This window comes from Cajanus cajan, chromosome 6 (assembly GCF_000230855.2).
Source record: "Cajanus cajan strain Asha chromosome 6, NIPB_CcT2T_4, whole genome shotgun sequence".
Classification (NCBI taxonomy): Eukaryota; Viridiplantae; Streptophyta; class Magnoliopsida; order Fabales; family Fabaceae; genus Cajanus; species Cajanus cajan.
Genome location: NC_138522.1, coordinates 20,601,656 through 20,619,763, shown reverse-complemented (window position 1 = coordinate 20,619,763; position 18,108 = coordinate 20,601,656). Strand labels below are relative to the sequence as shown.

At 34.3% G+C, this 18,108-nt stretch overlaps 2 protein-coding genes across 2 annotated transcripts; both read left to right on the top strand.

Annotated features, from left to right (window-relative positions):
• Positions 1-9,246: 9,246 nt before the first annotated feature.
• Positions 9,247-9,807, top strand: LOC145958602 (serine/threonine-protein phosphatase 7 long form homolog). The gene is made up of 2 exons (XM_083076105.1): positions 9,247-9,303; positions 9,394-9,807. The coding sequence occupies exons 1-2, from the start codon at positions 9,247-9,249 to the stop codon at positions 9,805-9,807; spliced, it is 471 nt and encodes a 156-aa protein (XP_082932231.1).
• Positions 9,808-10,399: 592 nt separating this feature from the next.
• On the top strand, positions 10,400-13,309 carry LOC145958601 (uncharacterized). Its single transcript, XM_083076104.1, has 4 exons — positions 10,400-11,868; positions 12,571-12,690; positions 12,804-13,015; positions 13,282-13,309. The coding sequence occupies exons 1-4, from the start codon at positions 10,642-10,644 to the stop codon at positions 13,307-13,309; spliced, it is 1,587 nt and encodes a 528-aa protein (XP_082932230.1). The 5' UTR covers positions 10,400-10,641.
• Positions 13,310-18,108: the final 4,799 nt, after the last annotated feature.

Sequence of the window (18,108 nt, the reverse complement as noted above, 5' to 3'; positions counted from 1 at the left end):
ATAAAATAACGTCATGGTCCCCCTTGCCTGCCCCCACTCTTCTCTTTAACCAGTTTTGGCAAGGTAATTTTTTTTTATTTTTTTCAGTTACATTTTTATTTTTATTATAATTTATAGTATTTAATTTATTTTGGTTGTAACAGTTTGTATATTTTAATTTTTTCAGGTTGTTGGTGATTTATTTGAATTTTTTCATCTCAGGTATTTACTATTTTAAGTATTTTATATTTTGTATTTTGTATTTTCTGTAATAATTTTAAAGTCGCTATAGAGTATATCATTTATATAATTAATTAAATTAATAAATTTATTATATTTGTAAAATTATTTTTTTGGATCTGCGTAATTTCTTTATAATTATATTTGATTTTTAAGGTTGTTACTGTTTTTATAGAATTTTTAATATCAGATTATATATATTTTTATATGCTTTAAAAATAGTGTTAACATAATATTTAAATGATAATTATTAACATTTTATAATTTTAAAGAAATTTTGTTAAAATAATTTTATTTAAATTCTAAATTTTGTAATTTGATTTTGTGTAATTTAATTATATTTATATTTTTGTTTTCATTTTGTGTAATGATTGAAAAGTCGTTATAGGCTATTTCATATTAATTAATTTATTTAATAAAAAAATATATTTAAATTATAAGTTTTGTAAAATGATTTTGTATAATTTATTTATAGGCTATATCTTTGTTTTAATTTTCTGTAATGATTGTAAAGTCGGTATAAACTATATCATGTTAAATAATTAATTTAATAAATCATTTTATTTTAATTATTAATTTATAATTTGATTCTGTGTAATTTAGTTATATTTATATTTTATTTTAGGGTTGTTAGTGTTATATTAGATTTATTTATATCAATTTATTTATATTTTTAAATGTCTTAAAAATATTGTTAACATAACATTTAAATGTTAAATTTTAATATTTTATAATTTTAAAGAAAATTTGTTCAAATATTTTAGTTAATAAAATTATATTTCTTATAAAAAAAAAGGAAAATAATTATATTTTAGTTTATTTAGTTGTTAAAATTATTAAAATTCAGAAATAATGTTTTGTTATATTTTGTTATAAATGACATCATCTTCTAGAGGTATGTGTGTGACATGTGGACCCATTGAGGATGATTTATTGACATTGCAAAATATACATGCTTCACAACATGTTTAGAATAGAGAAAATGATAGGAGATTAATAGCACGACGTGCTGCTCTAACGCGCACAAGAATTTTAGGAGTTCCACACCAAATTGTTCTGTTATTAGAGGAAGTGGGTTTCGAATGGGTTGCTCGTTTAAATTATATCAAAGTTAGTCCTGGTTTGTTAACAACTTCGGTAGAACGATGGAGACCAGAAACACACACATTCCACATGTCATTCGAAGAATGCAAAATTACTTTTGAAGATGTTGGTATGCTTGTTGGTCTTCCAGTTGACGGTGAACCAGTATTAACTCGAGGCAGTGCTAATATATTGGAATTAGGTATTTAAATAACTTTACTTTAACTTATTTTTAAATTTATACTAATTGTTATTTATAATATTAATAATTGCTAAATAATTTGTTTCATTTTATGCAGCTCAGGATTTTTTAGGGGTTGTTCCAACTCAGTCTAAAATTAAAGGACTTCGCGTTAAGTTATCTTGGTTGGCAACAAACTTTAATGACATTGCAGATGACATAATTGATTTACATCAGTTGCTTCCTTATGCTAGAGCTTGAATATTACGTTTTCTAGGAGGACTTCTTGTTCTTGATAGATCTTCCTGTTTTGTCTCATTAAGGTGGTTGGTGTTTTTACTTGACTTTCAAACTATAAAGACATATGCATGGGGTGTAGGTATGCTTGGATGTTTGTATCGCAATTTATGCACCTCTACTGATTACAAAACGCCAAGTTGTGGTGGGTTTACACTTTTATTGCAGTTATGGGCATGAGAATGATTTCCAACCATTGTCTTTTCACCATTGCAACCTATTCCTCCAGGCAATCCTATTGGTTTAAGGTATGAGAAAATTTAAATGTTAACATTTTTATAATTATTCAATAAATTTAAGAGAATTTAATTTTTTACTATAGACACCCAATTTCGTCCGGGGGCATACAAACAAGGAAATGGACCTCTGTTATGAAGGGAAGAAGCTCCCGAAGCATGCAAACAACAAAACAGGACATCAGAAGGCCTGAAGCCCAAATAAATTGGTTTCAGTGGCCCGGAACGGGCCGTTCCCAATTTCCTAAAAGGGCCTAAGACCCTAGTTTGGAACGGGTCATTCCTAAACTGGAACGGGCTGTTCCTAAAATGGGACAGGCCGTTCCAAGCTCATCAAAAGGGGGTTATAACCTTAACTGGAATGGGTCGTTCATAAACTGGAACGGGCCGTTCCAAGTTATGAAAAAGGCCTAAAAACCCTTGTTTGGAACGGTCGTTCCAACCTAGCCAATTATGTGTTAATCTCATTGCTGGAACGGACCGTTCCAGCTACAAAATTAACACAGAATGGTCAGATCCAGAACGGGCCATTCCAATTTTGGAACGGGCGGTTCTGGCCCCCATTCTGATGCCTATAAATAGACAGCTCGGGCACAGTTCTCAGGGCCACAGAATTGCGTCCAAAACTCCTTAGAGCTCGAAATTTCTCTCTCTCTCTCTCTCCTATTGTATTTCTTGAGATTTGTGAGGCATTTGTGTAGTGTGAAAGGTTGCCACAAAGCACCTAAAATCTCCATATCGGAAGATTTAACGAGGCTTGATACGAGGTATTTCAATCAATCTTCTTCACTCTCTTTTGTTTCTTATTTTTGATAAGTATTGTTATAATAAACGCAATCATGTAGATATTTTAGAGTCAATTGTTTAATTTAAATTTCAAGCATGTAAATAATTATCAATAAAATGGGATTTAATATTTATATTATTATTGCTTATAATGTTAACTTCGTCATAGGGTACCGATTAAGGGCGTTGTAGGGGTGCTTAATACCTTCCCTACACGTAACCGACCCCCGAACCCAATTTTGGTTATTAAGGTCATTATTGGACTTTAAAAATCCTTTTCTTTTTCCAATGTTTAGAGTAAAACATTGGTGGTGACTCCTAAGAACCTATTTTCAAAACAATTGATTAAGGATTAGTCTGGCGTCCGAGCATTCCTTAAATATGAGATTTTCAAAAGGATGTCTAAACCATAAGTCACAAGATCGGAAATTTTCAGGTTGCGACAGATGGCGACTCTACTCGGGACGTTTAAAGAGAGTCAGGTCCATATAAATGATGAATTTAATAAAATAAGAATAATAATTTAAATATTTTTCCCTTTACTTTATTTGTTTTATTTGTTTGGCTTTAATATCTATTTGTTTGTTTGTTTAAATTCTGCACCTGTTTGAATAAAACTGTACACGTACAATCCTTTGCACACAACAGTTCCCCCTACACCCGGGGGCATGAGGGTAATAAACATAGGAAGTGGTTGACGTACGACCGGCCCAAGTTTGGCCTTGGAGCCTGTGAGCCTTGTCGAAAATCACACTTAAGGTGATAATCGGTTACTCTAGCTCGAAATACTGCGACAGACCTTAGAGTTTGCCAGGTGACGGCGACAAAGATACTAGGTCCCTATAATGGGGGCACCTTGGGGGCCTTAAGACCAGTGAGATTAAAACTATCCTATACAATGCACTTTTCTTGCAGGGACCACAGACCAAAGATTTAAACGTGGTTGTTTGCGGGTGTACATTTGTTTGAGCATATGTGTGTTGCATTTGTTTGTGTTTATTTATTTCAAATGGATAAGAATTACAAACAAATAGATATTAATAAAAAAAATATATGATAAAAAATTTAACTCCCTTCTATATACCTAAACCTCAAAGCATCATATAGGATAGTTTATTTAAAAAAAAACAACAAAAACAAATAAATATATAGCAAAAATCATGCATCATAACCTTTGTAAAAAAAATGATAAAATTTAGGCAGAAAACAAATATCATGCATCTTTTAGTTTAGCATATACATTCATTAGAAAATGGAAGGCACATAGTATGCAAAGATTTTTGAGAAAGGAGAACATTCTAAAGTACAAAAAGATTTTTGAGAAAGGAGAACATTCTAAAGTACAAGAATCGTGTGCCCTTATACTAAGGAGCCTTACTACACTTTGAACTCTCGTCATCCTTTCAACAGAAGGCAAAGTCTACATCTTCTCAGACTTCTTCCAATCTATAAAGATGTCATTCCTCAATTCAAATAGGATATTATTTGAAATTTCAAAAAGGAGGCACGCAAAAAAAAAGGAAATTGAAGCAAAAAAAAAAGAGAGAAAAAGAATTTGGTTCAAAAGAACATAGTTTGGGAAGCTAAAGAAAACTCCACTGATGAACGAGAAATCATGAACTTAGGGAGTTTTAAAAATTGATAATAAGCACCCTTACACCTCTAATTCATTATCAAATCACTCCAAGCCGCATCTTTCTTCTCTAACTCATCAACCTCGTCAATATAGATGAAAATTTTGGCAATCACCAAAATAGTGGGAAACCCGAAGATCCTATTGACGGTTACTTCTGATGGGAATAGCAAGAAGAGAATCTGAGAAGAAACGAAGACTAATTGCAAATCAATGAACGAGCAAGCATGTCTATAGGGACATCATTCAAGCATGAGCTTCTGTAGCTTGCAACAACATCATCAAAGTGCACTGAAAGATCTTGTACAAAGAATGTTATCTAAACAAACAAATCAATCATAATGATATTTGTTGAATTTCTCAATCATCTTTGCATCCTATTTTGCACCTCATATAGATAACATGTCTTCCTGGTAAATAATAAATAAGAACAAAAAGGGAAACCTAACCTGTGCATGTTAATCGAATAATGAGATCAGTAGTAATCAAGTGCAAACTCGATACATCAAATTGGAAGCACTTAAGAAACTAGTAATTACGCAAGAAGATTGGGGGGCATAACACCCCCAAATTGATGATTCAAACACCGAGACTTTCCCATGCGAAAACAAAAATTGTCGGGATAGGAGAAATGAACAAGAATGGACGAATCCTTGCTTCTAGAGAATTACAAGACAAAATCCAATTGAAGAATAAAGTCATTGCATGACAAAAACCCGCTAGGATGAAAACCCGTAAAGGGCGTCTTAGGCAAAAATTAGGGTAGAGAAAAAAGAATTAAAATCCCGATAGGATACATCCTATGCAAAAGTTAGGGATATATAAAAATAAAAAAAAGCAATTCCTGCTTGAGTTGAAAACTGAAAGGTGGCTCGAGTATTCCCTTTGAGAAGCAAGAATCTATAAAGATTTCACTCCAAATTCAAAACACCGACGTTCAAGAAAGTGGGAATGTGTTCCTAAAGTAGTCCGACCAATCATCAACCATGACTCTTTAGGGGGCAACCTCCGTCTATCTTTCCGTGTACGAATCACGAACTTGGGGCACGCCCGGGCCTTCGAGCTTTGCTAAAAGGGCACGTGTAAATTGAAAGTACTGTTTTAATGTCATAACATTCTTTCATTTCTCTTCTCCCTTTTATCTACTCTAAGCCTTGTCAACAAACCTTAAATGAACAAGTACATTTGAAATAAGGACGTCATTAGAAACAAAGGCTTAATACGCGATAAGGAACACATAAATATCAATCAAATTTGGCATGACTTGTAGATAAGAGTCCAAACAAAATCAGTGCAAGGGGCATCCCTCTTTAATGAAGGAAGGAAAGATGATCACAAATGCTGCAAAGATAAAAGCCCGGCAGGAAACCCACTAAGGGGCTGCACAAAAATTAGGGCAAGGTCTGCTAGGAGACCCATAAACAAAAAGGGTAACCTAGCCAAAAGTAAGGATTGGAAACTAAATGTCCGCTAGGAAACACATCTCAAGTTACCTAGGCAAAAGTTAGGGCAAAACAGCGTCCCAAACTGAAAACCGAGAGGCAGCTCGGGGAGATCACTTAATGCGCGATCTCAAGTCATCACTTAAACTTTGAAAGGAATACTAAGCTAACGTGGAAAATGGTTTCCTTACTTTGAATGTGCTTGTTCATCAACCTAAACACTAGCCAACCTCGGCCAACCATTCTTCCAAAAAACCCTTTTAAAAAGAAAAAAATCATTTCTAACAACCTTTTGAAAAAAAATACAAACATCCTTTCTTTCTTTTCTCTTGACCCTTATGACATTAAAATTGGTACTGAAAAGATACACGAAAAATGCACAGTCAATACTCACAGAGGGAAGGCCGAGATGTCCTCAAACAAAGGTTAGAGATGCTTGACCACACATCGACTGGATAGTCAAGGAGCCACTGAAGCTTGGGCTCAAAAGAACATATCCCGACAGTAATCAAGATTGGCATGGATAGAAAGAAATTGTCAACATTAACCTTAATGCGTACAGGTTAATTTCCCGACATAAAAAAAAATGAATTGCATCTTTAGGAACAAACACATGAGCATAAACGGCATGGCATGCATATGAGGTATGGGCATATGGAAGGACATTACAAAAAAAAAGGAATAAATAATAAAGATCATTTCTATCTTGCATTTTCATGTGCATCCATACATCCATGCATTCTACTTCCTATGGGTCAAAGGATTCATCAGCATAGAGCACTCGTGAAAGATAAATAGCCAAGCATGAGCCATAGCAGTGTCAAATGGCAACCCCAAGTGACTCTATGTGCCCACTAAGCAAAAACATATCAACAGTGGAATACAATGGAATCGACCAAATAAGCAAGCCTATAAGGATGAAGAGGCCATCACGCCTTACTTCCTTACCAAATGAAGGATGATCCAAGAGAATGCCAAGACTAGGAATGCTTTCCTTACCAAAGCCAGGAGTGGCTTCCAAAATAATACTTATCAATAAAGATTCAGCGAATAACATCATGGGAATAGATCCCTCCACCAATGATGAAAATAAAGAGCAAAAAACATGAGAAAAAGGCAAGCTTCGTAAATGTTGAAAAAGTCGAAGCATTAAAAAAAATATAGCAAAAAAGGAAACCTTTAATCATGAAAAAGCCAAAGCTAAGAAAATAAAGTTCAGAAAAATATTTCTACCACAAGATCAGCGCCTGGAGAGGCATCACAATACTCACATGGCAGGGGCAACACTAGAATCCCTGCCAGCCATCAACTTCTCTGCCCACCAACACAAGGGCACATCAAACCTCTCCTGCCCATCCATCTAGGGGCAATCTTTCATCCCACAACACCAATGAGAAGGCATCAAGTACAAGTATAAAAAGGGTTACCTGACCTTAGTGAAAGGGTTGCTAGATCCCCAAAACTAGAACAAAGAGGGTTACCTAACCTTAGTGAAAGGGTTGCTAGATCCCCAAAACTAGTACGAAGAGGGTTAATTGACCTTAGTGAAAAGGGTTGCTAGATCCACAAAACTAGTACAAAGAGGGTTACCTAACCTTAGTGAAAAGGTTGCTAGATCCCCAAAATTAGTACGAAGAGGGTTACCTGACCTTAGTGAAAGGGTTGCTAGATCCCCAAAACTAGTACAAAGAGGGTTACTTAACCTTAGTGAAGAGGTTGCTAGATCCCCAAAACTAGTACAAAGAGGGTTACTTGACCTTAGTGAAAGGGTTGTTAGATCCCCAAAACTAGCAAAAAGAGGGTTACCTGACCTTAGAGTGAAAGGGTTGCTAGATCCCCAAAACTAGTACAAGATTGAAGAGAATTACCTGACCTTAGAGTAAAAGAAGCTACAAATAAAGGGACACATTATCACAAGAGAAATAATGGATCTTCTACTCGAAGACTGAAGATCAGGTGTACAGTTTGTCAACCTTGTTACCCAATAGAGTAGGCAACCAATGCTCAACTACTCTAAAGGGTGAGGATACGAGCAAATACACCTATCCAAGGGAAACAACGCAAAAGCACCAAAGAGATAAAGAGAAGACCTGGACAAAATGTCTACGTCTTTACTTGCCTTTGGAAAAGCAACACATTACTATTCCAAAGGACAAGTAAAGAGGGGCAGCTGTAGACACCCAATTTCGTCTGGGAGCATACAAACAAGGAAATGGACATCTGTTATGAAGGGAAGGAGCTCCCGAAGCATGCAAACAACAGGACAAGACATCAGAAGGCCTGAAGCCCAAATAAATTGGTTTCAGTGGCCCGGAACGGGCTGTTCCAAAATCAGAACGGGCTGTTTCCAATTTCCTAAAAGGGCCTAAGACCCTAGTTTGGAACGAGCCGTTCCTAAACTGAAATGGGTCGTTCCTAAAATGGAACGGGTCGTTCCCAGACTGGAACGGGCTGTTCCAAGCTCATAAAAAGGGGGTTAAAACCTTAACTGGAACAGGCCATTCCTAAACTGGAACGGGCCGTTCCAAGTTATGAAAAAGGCCTAAAAACCCTTGTTTGGAACGGTCGTTCCAACCTAGCCAATTATGTGTTAATCTCATTGCTGGAACGGGTCGTTCTAGTTTCAGAATGGGTCATTCCAGTTACAAAATTAACACAGAACGATCGGATCCAGAACGGGCCATTCTGGCCCCCATTCTGATGTCTATAAATAGACAGCTCGGGCACAGTTCTCAGGGCCACAAAATTTCGTCCAAAACTTCTTAGAGCTCGAAATTTCTCTCTCTCCCTCCTATTGTATTTCTTAAGATTTGTGAGGCATTTGTGTAGTGTGAAAGGTTTCCTTAAAGCACTTAAAATCTCCATATCGGAAGATTTAACAAAGCTTGATACGAGGTATTTCAATCAATCTTCTTCTCTCTCTTTTGTTTCTTATTTTTGATAAGTATTGTTATAATAAACGCAATCATGTAGATATTTCAGAGTCAATTGTTTAATTTAAATTTCAAGCTTGTAAATAATTATCAATAAAATGGGATTTAATATTTATATTATTATTGCTTATAATGTTAACTTTGTCATAGGGTACCGATTATGGGCGTTGTAGGGGTGCCCAATTTTGGTTATTAAGGCCATCGGACTTTAAAAAACTTTTTTCTTTTTCTAATGTTTTGAGTAAAACATTGGTGGCAACTCCTAAGAACCTATTTTCAAAACCATTGATTAAGGATTAATCTGGCATCCGGGCATTCCTTAATTGATGAGATTTTCAAAAGGATGTTTAAACCATAAGTTGCAAGATCAGAAATTTTTGGGTAGCGACATTTACATATTGATTTCAGGTGGTCCAACACAGCCAGTAAAATAAGTATGAACGATGATATTAAATTTTATCGCAGATACTTTGACCGTTTGAATGGAAAATCTGTAAGTAATTTAAATTTTAGCGATTTTATAAATAAATTATGTAACTTATTTGTATTTTAATATATACTAATTAAATAATTTTATTTACAGATTATTTGGCAACCATATCCACCTGTTGAACAGATGCCCGAGGACTGCACACAGGGGAGCCGTATTTGGGGTTCTATAATCCCGTTACTTTCCCTATGTATTTGTGATTGGCATCAGCCAGATAAGGTCATGAGGCAATTCGGTTGTCAACAACCAATTCCAAATCTTCCGATGACTCCTGGTCATGTGCATGCATTGACCCTGCGTGGAAAGGCTGATGATGATTGGGCTACAATATTAAGTCCAGCACTAGAGCATTGGGGCAATCGATATGCATATCACTTTTCACCTACTCCTCCACAGGTTGGACTATTAGGTCCAAATTTAGAATACATGAGGTGGTACCGTAGAAAAGGAAAGTTGTACATTGATCCCGAAGAAATTAAAGACTCAATTATGGTATGTCCATATTAGTACTCCTATTTTAATACACTATTTAGTAACTTACAGATAATATCACTTGATTTGACTTACATTAGTGCAAAATAAGGTTACTATGTCACCCATTTTACGTCAGAAATATGAAAATACGACGTAAAAAATAAACGGTGGCATTTTTGTAATTAAAAGTGGACTAATTTATGTCGGACTAGGTGTGGTCCGACATAAATTATACAATCTACATCGGACACAATACACGCCGGACGTAGATTGTATAATTTACGTTAGACCACACCTAGTCCGACGTAAAATGTTATTTATATGTTCCCCTTTTTGTTCTCTTCCCGCGAGCGCTTAGTTTATTACATGTTTTGTCATCTAAGTTTCTAGAGAAGATATCTTAGTCTTTAGTCTCTGCACACGTTGTTAGTTCTCTTGCACGTTGTTTTGCATTGGGCCTGGACGTTTGAGGTTAGTTTCAACTTAGTTCTCTTCTCTGCATTATTTTGTGTTAATTGTTCATCTGGAATAGCCCGTTCTGCAACCAAAACGGGTCGTTCTACAACCAGAACGGGCCATTCTACTTGAATTTATTGTTTGTTAATTGTTCATCTGGAACGGGCCATTCTAGATTAATAATAAATACAAAACTAATGCAGCTATTTCGGAACGGGCTGTTCCATATTAACAATAAATACAAAATTAATGCAGCTGGAACGGGCCGTTTTGCTTTTAGAACGGGTCGTTCCAAACGCATTAAATGTGTTACTATCGATTTTTTAGGGTTGTAGTTTAGGTTAGAATAATTATGAATAACTGAGTCAATAGTTAATTTGTGTTAATATATAGATAATAAATTGAAGTTGGATGAATGCACGTCACATTAGTCAAGAGTACAGAAATGGAGTTGAAGAGTTCTTGCAATTTGCAAGAGAAAATGGAAAACCCATCAAAGGGGCATATTATTGTCCATGTGTTCGTTGTTTGAATCAGATACGTCAGGAAGTTGGGGAAATACGTGGTCACTTATTTATATTTGGTATTATGAAGAGTTATACAATATGGACATGGCACGGAGAAATATTAGACATTCCAACAGTGTCAACAACTGAAAATTTTGAAGGGATTGACGATAATTTAGAAGAGATGATATGTGATGTTGGTGAAGAAAACTTTGAAAGAGCACATGTGTATGATACCTTAAAGTCTGATTTTGAGCAACCATTGTACCCAGGATGCAGTATGTTTACAAGATTATCAGCAACTTTAAGATTGTTTAGTTTAAAAGCAAGAAATGGCTGGACTGGTAAAAGTTTCACAAAATTGTTGGAGTTGTTGAAGGAGATGCTTCCAAAAGATAACACGTTACCTACTCGCAAATATGAGGCAAAAAAGATACTATGTCCAATGGTTTTGGAGTATAAGAAGATACACGCGTGCCCTAATGATTGCGTATTGTATACAAATGATTTTGCTACATTGAAAGTGTGTCCGACATGTGGATTGTCCCGGTTCAAAAAGAAAACTGATGGAAGTAGTGGTGAGGAAGAAATAGAGGGTCCCCCGGCTAAGGTCTTATGGTATTTGCTAATAATACCTAGATTTAAAAGATTGTTTGCCATTAAAGAGGATGCAAAAAACCTCATATGGCATGAAAATGGTAGAAAATGTGACAAATTTCTTCGACATCCAGCTGATTCTCCGCAATGGAAGAGGATTGATGAAACATTTCCTGAATTTGGTGCAGAGTCAAGAAACTTGAGGATTGATCTAGCTACAGATGGCATGAATCCTTATGGGAACTTAAGTAGTAAACACAATTCATGGCCAATTTTGTTGGTCATTTACAATTTGCCTCCTTGGCTATGCATGAAGAGAAAAAATATTATGTTGTCTATAATGATATCAGGACCTCGACAACCAGGAAATGACATAGATGTGTATCTTAGTCCCTTGATTGATGACTTGAAAATTTTACGGGAGACAGGAGTGGAGGTCTTTGATGCATATCGTGAAGAAAAATTTACTTTGCGTGCAATGTTATTTTGCACAATAAATGATTTTCCAGCATATGGTAACCTGAGTGTGTATAGTGTGAAGGGTCATTATGCATGTCCTATATGTGAAGAAAACACAAGTTATACCCAATTGAAATATGGGCAAAAGACTGCGTACACTAGGCATCGCAAGTTTCTAGTTCGTAGTCATCCATACCATAGATTGAAGAAAGCATTCAATGGGAGTCCTAGCTCGACGTCATGTTTTTATTATCATTCCATCATGGGATAACGTTGAGGAGGTTGACAAGAACCTCATGTGGCAGGATATTCAGGTATATACTTTCACATCCCTTCAATATTATATAACTTAAATACGTTATTTATTATTTATTGTTATTTTGATAGCAAAATTTTGACATTGCCAACACTGAGGTCATGAGGAGGAAGATGTTATCTGCCCTTGCCACCAGGTGGAGAGACTTCAAGACTTTCTTGACACGGGAGTATGTATTTGGAGAGCGACAAAATGAGACTCCTTGTCTAAAGTACCAGATTACTGATGAGGAGTGGATGCAATTTCGTGCCACTCGATTGGACCCTTCTTGGCAGGTTAGTTATTGATAATTCTTACATTGACACAAATACTTAAGGTATATTTTAATTAATCTCATTTTCTTATTTGTATTATTGCATGCCAAAAGAGTAGCTGACCAAGAATGACAGAGTAAGAATGATGCACCCCATCTATTGTCAAGAGGGGGATATGAATTAAAAAATAAAAAAGAAATTGATGAAGGCTAGGGCAGAGGCATCAAGGGTTCAGTCATCTGACCGTGTGGATTCACCTCCTCGCTATGAGATGTGGATAACAGCTCGAACAAAATCAGATGGACAAATGACTTCTGAGTCTGCAAGAGTCATTAATGTTGATAAAATAGTAAGTAAAAATATACAAACTAAGACTCTTCATTTCAACTCATTCAATTCATAAGTGTAGTTTATGGTATACTTATTGTTAATATGTTGCAGATGGGTTTAGTTGAGAAAACCATCCAGGGCTCATTTGTTCCCCATGGTTGGGATGATATACTCACAATGGTCATAGGAAGGCCAGAGCACGCAGGGCATGTGCATGGTATTGGTGGTTCTTCGAGTCATCGAGATTACTTTGGTGCACCACCATCGAGGAGCAGTACTATTGACTCTTGCAGTCAGGAGGCTATGCAGAGAATGGAGATGCAGTTTGAAGAGAAATTGAAGAACATTCGAGAAGAGTTTGAACAGAAGTTTGAGCTTTTGGCTCGTTCTCAGCAACAGACTGCAGTTGCTCATGATGGTGTTCGAGTCAGCACTAAAGGGACTTGTGCTGCTCCAGATCCCTCAAGGGAACAGACTCACACTGATGTACCAAACCAGTGTGAGTTATATGTTGAGGATGACCCCCCACGGTTAATGGCTATTGGTCGAGTATTTGAGGGTGGTTCAACCATCCATGGTGTCCCTCTAGAGCCAAACTGGACACGGGTTGTGGTTGACCAAGTTCAAGATGCTACTGCTCCAGTGCCTTTGCCCAATACAGAGGTTCAACTAGTGGGGCAGGCAACCGACACATTCTTAGCTTGGCCAAAACATTTGGTGATGCCGCTTTCAGCACGGACAAAGGTAATTCTATTATTGCTCTTTTATATTCTTATAATTTTATTAATGTTAAACTAATTTTGATTCTTTCATTAGGATTTTATCAATCGTGGTAAGGAGGTCATGAGAGAACCTTTTGTTGATGATGCTGATATCGCAGAAGCTGAGGATGATCCCATATCTAGGCTTCTAACCATATTACCACGATTGAAGAAGAAACCAATTCAATTGCAGTGGGACATTAGAGTTTTTGGAGTTGATAGCTCTAATGTTCCATTATACATATCCCTGCCTGACGCATTAGAGATTATTGGGGGAAATTCCATGTTAAATATATCTATCATACAGTTGTGGGCCATGTAAGTGATATTTTCTTTTATGAGTCTAAAATTACAATAATTACATTTAACTTGTAATAATTAATTGTGTCAGGTACATGGACAAATTGAATGTGGAGCAAGCACAAGCACAAGTATATGGATTTATTGAGCCTCAATCCATCCAAAAATCAAGAAACAGTCAGGTCTAGATCCAGCAATATATGCAAACATGGATGAGTGAATCAGGAAAAGATATATACATGGCTCCATACGTTGACGGGTTAGTTTTTTAATTGGTTTTTTAATCATGGTAATTTTATAACTAATTTGTTTGTCATACAATGTAGGTCCCATTGGCAGTTAATGGTAATCATTCCTAAGGAATACACCGTGGTGTGGTTTTGTTCACTACATCGAAAACCAAGCCACGAAATTAAATGCCAATTACAAGGGTAACTAAAATTTTTTATTATGTTTTAAAACTATAACTATATATATTGGCTAACATCTGTTTTTATTTCAATTAATTAGAATCGTGTCTGAAGCTAATATTTTAAGTGGAAGAGCCACATCAAAGACATTGCAATTCATATACCCTAAGGTTAGCAAATTAATTAATAGAGGCAATAATATTTGAATTTATCGACTATGGAAATAATAGTTATTTGTTTCTCATTTTAGTGTAATAAGCAATAGGACTCGTTTGAATGTGGTTATTACATCATGTATTGGATGAGAGCCATAGTTTCTGCGGGTATTACTGATTCTTGGGGGCAGGTAATTCATATCAAAATTTATTTAAGTATATTTACCTTTATGATAATTAACATTGCATATTAATGACACTTAAATTAATGTTTCAGGTCTTTCAAGATTCATCTGCATTGCCCGAAGATGAAATCATCAAGATAAGAGAACAATGGGCAACTTTTTTCTTCAAAGTATATAATAATTAGATTTCTAAGTTTAGTTAGTTGGATATTATGTTTCTAGTTTGATAGCATTGACAAACATATGTTTTATAGCTTTTTTAAGATAATAGGACTTACATTGTCTTAATTTATGCTTTTTAAGATTTATATATTATTTTCTTTTTGTCATTCAATTTTGAAATATAAAATATTTGAATTTATATTTTGGACTGCCTGGGTTAGGTTTTGTATTTTGGACTGTATGCAGGTTTTGGGTCTATCAAAAAATAATAAAAATAAAAAAAAATGCATCAATTTACGTCGGACTACACCATGTCCGACGTAAATTTACGTCAGATATAGCATTGTCCGACGTAAATTTACTCGAACATGGTGTGTCTGAAGTAAATATTTTAGTGTGTTTTTTTTAAACCCTTTTTACGTCGGTCCTAGGGGATGTCTGACGTAAATTTATGTCATCTGTCACAACTGACGTAAATTTACGTCTCCTGCATTAACGTCGGACCCTTTTCTGACGTAAAAACCTTAAAATAACCGACGTAAATTATCCTTTTTGCACTAGTGTTAAGACCAAATTTGTTGTGAATTCTTCTCTTTAATATATCCAAAGTTATACCTCGTTTAATATACATTCCTTTTCTTGGTCCATCAAATGTTACACCTTGAAAACTTTCATACATCTTTCTAGTGTAAATATAAGCTATAATTTGATCGATAATACCTGCAAAAAAAACTAATAATTAGTACAAATAGCTATAATTTATAATTCAACTACAACAAAATTTCACTCACAAATTTCAATCAGAGCTCCACCTATTATACTTATCGGTGTGATTTTAAATGTGAACAAAACGTAACTGCCAAGGGGTGTATATATACTGCAATAGTCACTATGGGCCATGCATTCATTGTGTCGCTATGGCCCATAGCGACATCATTTTTTTTATTTTTATATAAAATTTTATACTTATTTCTGTGTGTTTTCTTTTTTCAATTAATTCAAATAAATCTGAAAAACATGAAAATATATTAAATATCAAACGCAGAAAAATAAAACTATAAAATAAATATTAAAAATAATTTATACAATAATTATGCAAAATATAAATTAAATTAAATTAAATTAAAATACATATCGCTATGGCCCACAGTGACACAAAGTCTCTATGCCCCATAGCGACATCCCTTTTTATTTTTTAATTTTTTTTAAATAAGAATTTTTATATTTCATTTTCCATACTTAATTTATCAATTCTTTTTCAATTATTTTATTTTATACTTCTTTTTTAATTAAGTTTTGTTATTTTTTTTTCCTTCACTTAATTAAAAATATAATTAATATATATTTTATTATTAAAAAAATATTACGTAAAGGCGCTATGACCCATAGTGACATTGTGTCGCTATGGGCCATAGCGCCTTTACATAATATATTTTTTTAATAATAAAATATTATTTTTTGAAATGGAGATGGAGCCCATAGCGACTTTAGAGAAATTGTTACAGCCTGTAGCAACTTTTACTGGCTAAATTTTAGCCGTCCTTAATTACCAAAAAAAAAAATATGTGGTACTGGTGCCGCTATGGCCCATAACGACATCATAAAATGCCCCAAAAGTGTAAATAGTTTCAAAACAACCTCATTTATATAAATAATTTTTAAAAGTGCTCCGAATTGGTCAATCAACCAATATCTAATGCAATACATGTTGTTTTAAGTAATCTTGAAAAGTCTTATGTATTTTAAAGTTGATTTTGATCCATATAATTCTTTTTCTTTGTATTTTATCCTTCTAAAATTTGTAAACATTGTTTTTGGTCCTCATAAAATAAATAAATTTTTGTTTGATGTCTGTAAAATATATTTTTCTATTTTTATCTCTCTAAAATTCAAAGTCACTATTTTTTGTACTTAACGATTATGTTAAGATAGATGAATAATATTTATTTTAAAGATATAAATGAATTAATTTCTAGAAGTGTCGAACATTGACATGATATCACTAATAATCATATGTAATACCTAAGATGTTCACTTAATCTTGTAATAAATAAATAATAAAAAAAGATGTTAAAATAAGACTAAAAACAATAATTTTAATTTTAGAGGAATAAAAAATAAAGAAATTTTTTTGCAAAGGCTAAAAGCAAAACCAGCCAATTTTGTAGGGACTAAAAAATTGTTAAGTCAAAATTATGAAATTTGATCGAATTAATTACCTTTGGAGCATTATTTTGATTATTTGGAGCACATGATTTATTTGTTATACCCTAGAGGGAGACCTATAAATATTATTATGAATTGTTCAATTTTTGTGACTTAATTTTATTCAATTAGCAAGTTTAAACCTTGATTTGTTGTTGATTGAATGGAGATCGAGAGGAATGTGATCCTGAAACAATTTGTGTGCTGGAAACCCAAAAGTGTGAATGAGTGATATAAAAAAATTGGGTTTAGGACTTTATAAGATACTTATATGTTAGCATAACTAAGGGAACTAAGATATAAAATTTATGAATTTAGGTAAATTTAATGGAAGAAATATTAAGCGAAAGTTAAAGTTGAGAGGGTGAGGACTTCATAAAAAGTAATAAGATATTGTAAGTTAAATGGTTGGAATGGTACTCCATGATGGATGAAACACCTTTTTTTTATAAAAAAAAACTAAATAAAGAATGAATTAGAATAAATTAGAAGTTATTAGAGAAATATTTTATTAATTAAAATAAATGGGAAGAGCACATTAGCAACAATTGGGCAGACTTTGGGTCCAACCTAGAGACTAATTCAAAAGAGGAAACTAGAGAGGGATTATATCATTATACGCTAATTCTAAAAACCTAAAGCACTTGTAGGAGGAGAATAACATAAAACTGTCAAGGAATACACGAATTAGAAGCAGGAGCTACCGAAGAAGCTTTGTTCCATGAGAATCATCACTCTAGGTAGATGGAGTGAGATTATCGAGTCCTTAGACATATATAAGGGATAAGGGTAGAGAGACGATTCCTAAGCCTCTTAAGTTATCTGTTTGAGAGGATTTTCTTGAGTATGTTATTGATTGAAACTATATTGCTATTATATACTAAGGTTCTTGTGTGTTTTGAATTTATCAAATTGATATTGAGTTTGTGCATTTTGAGGATTAGGGTTGATGTGCATTGAGGGTTTTGGATTGAAATCTATTAATTTGATTATGTGGTAATGTTATGGTTTGAATGATTAACTGATTGGATGTGGATATGAGTAATCCTTACATATGTGGGTAATTTTGAAGAAATGAATTGGGTAGATCGCAAGTTTGCAAATAATAGATTCTACGAATGTGTTGGCCATGTAAATGGTCATGCCAGGCACATGGCTAGTAGAGAGGTCCCAAACTACTTAGTATTGGGCGTGAAGTGCTACACTCGGTGCCATTGAAGGTCAATTTTGTAAGCATG

Coding starts and splice junctions, on each gene's coding strand:
- LOC145958602 (XM_083076105.1), top strand. CDS start 9,247: ATGAACGATGATATTAAATTTTATCGCAGATACTTTGACCGTTTGAAT. Junction 9,304..9,393: donor ACCGTTTGAATGGAAAATCT/GTAAGTAATTTA, acceptor TTTTATTTACAG/ATTATTTGGCAACCATATCC.
- LOC145958601 (XM_083076104.1), top strand. CDS start 10,642: ATGAATGCACGTCACATTAGTCAAGAGTACAGAAATGGAGTTGAAGAG. Junction 11,869..12,570: donor GTAACCTGAGTGTGTATAGT/GTGAAGGGTCAT, acceptor AAATTGATGAAG/GCTAGGGCAGAGGCATCAAG. Junction 12,691..12,803: donor TGACTTCTGAGTCTGCAAGA/GTCATTAATGTT, acceptor AATATGTTGCAG/ATGGGTTTAGTTGAGAAAAC.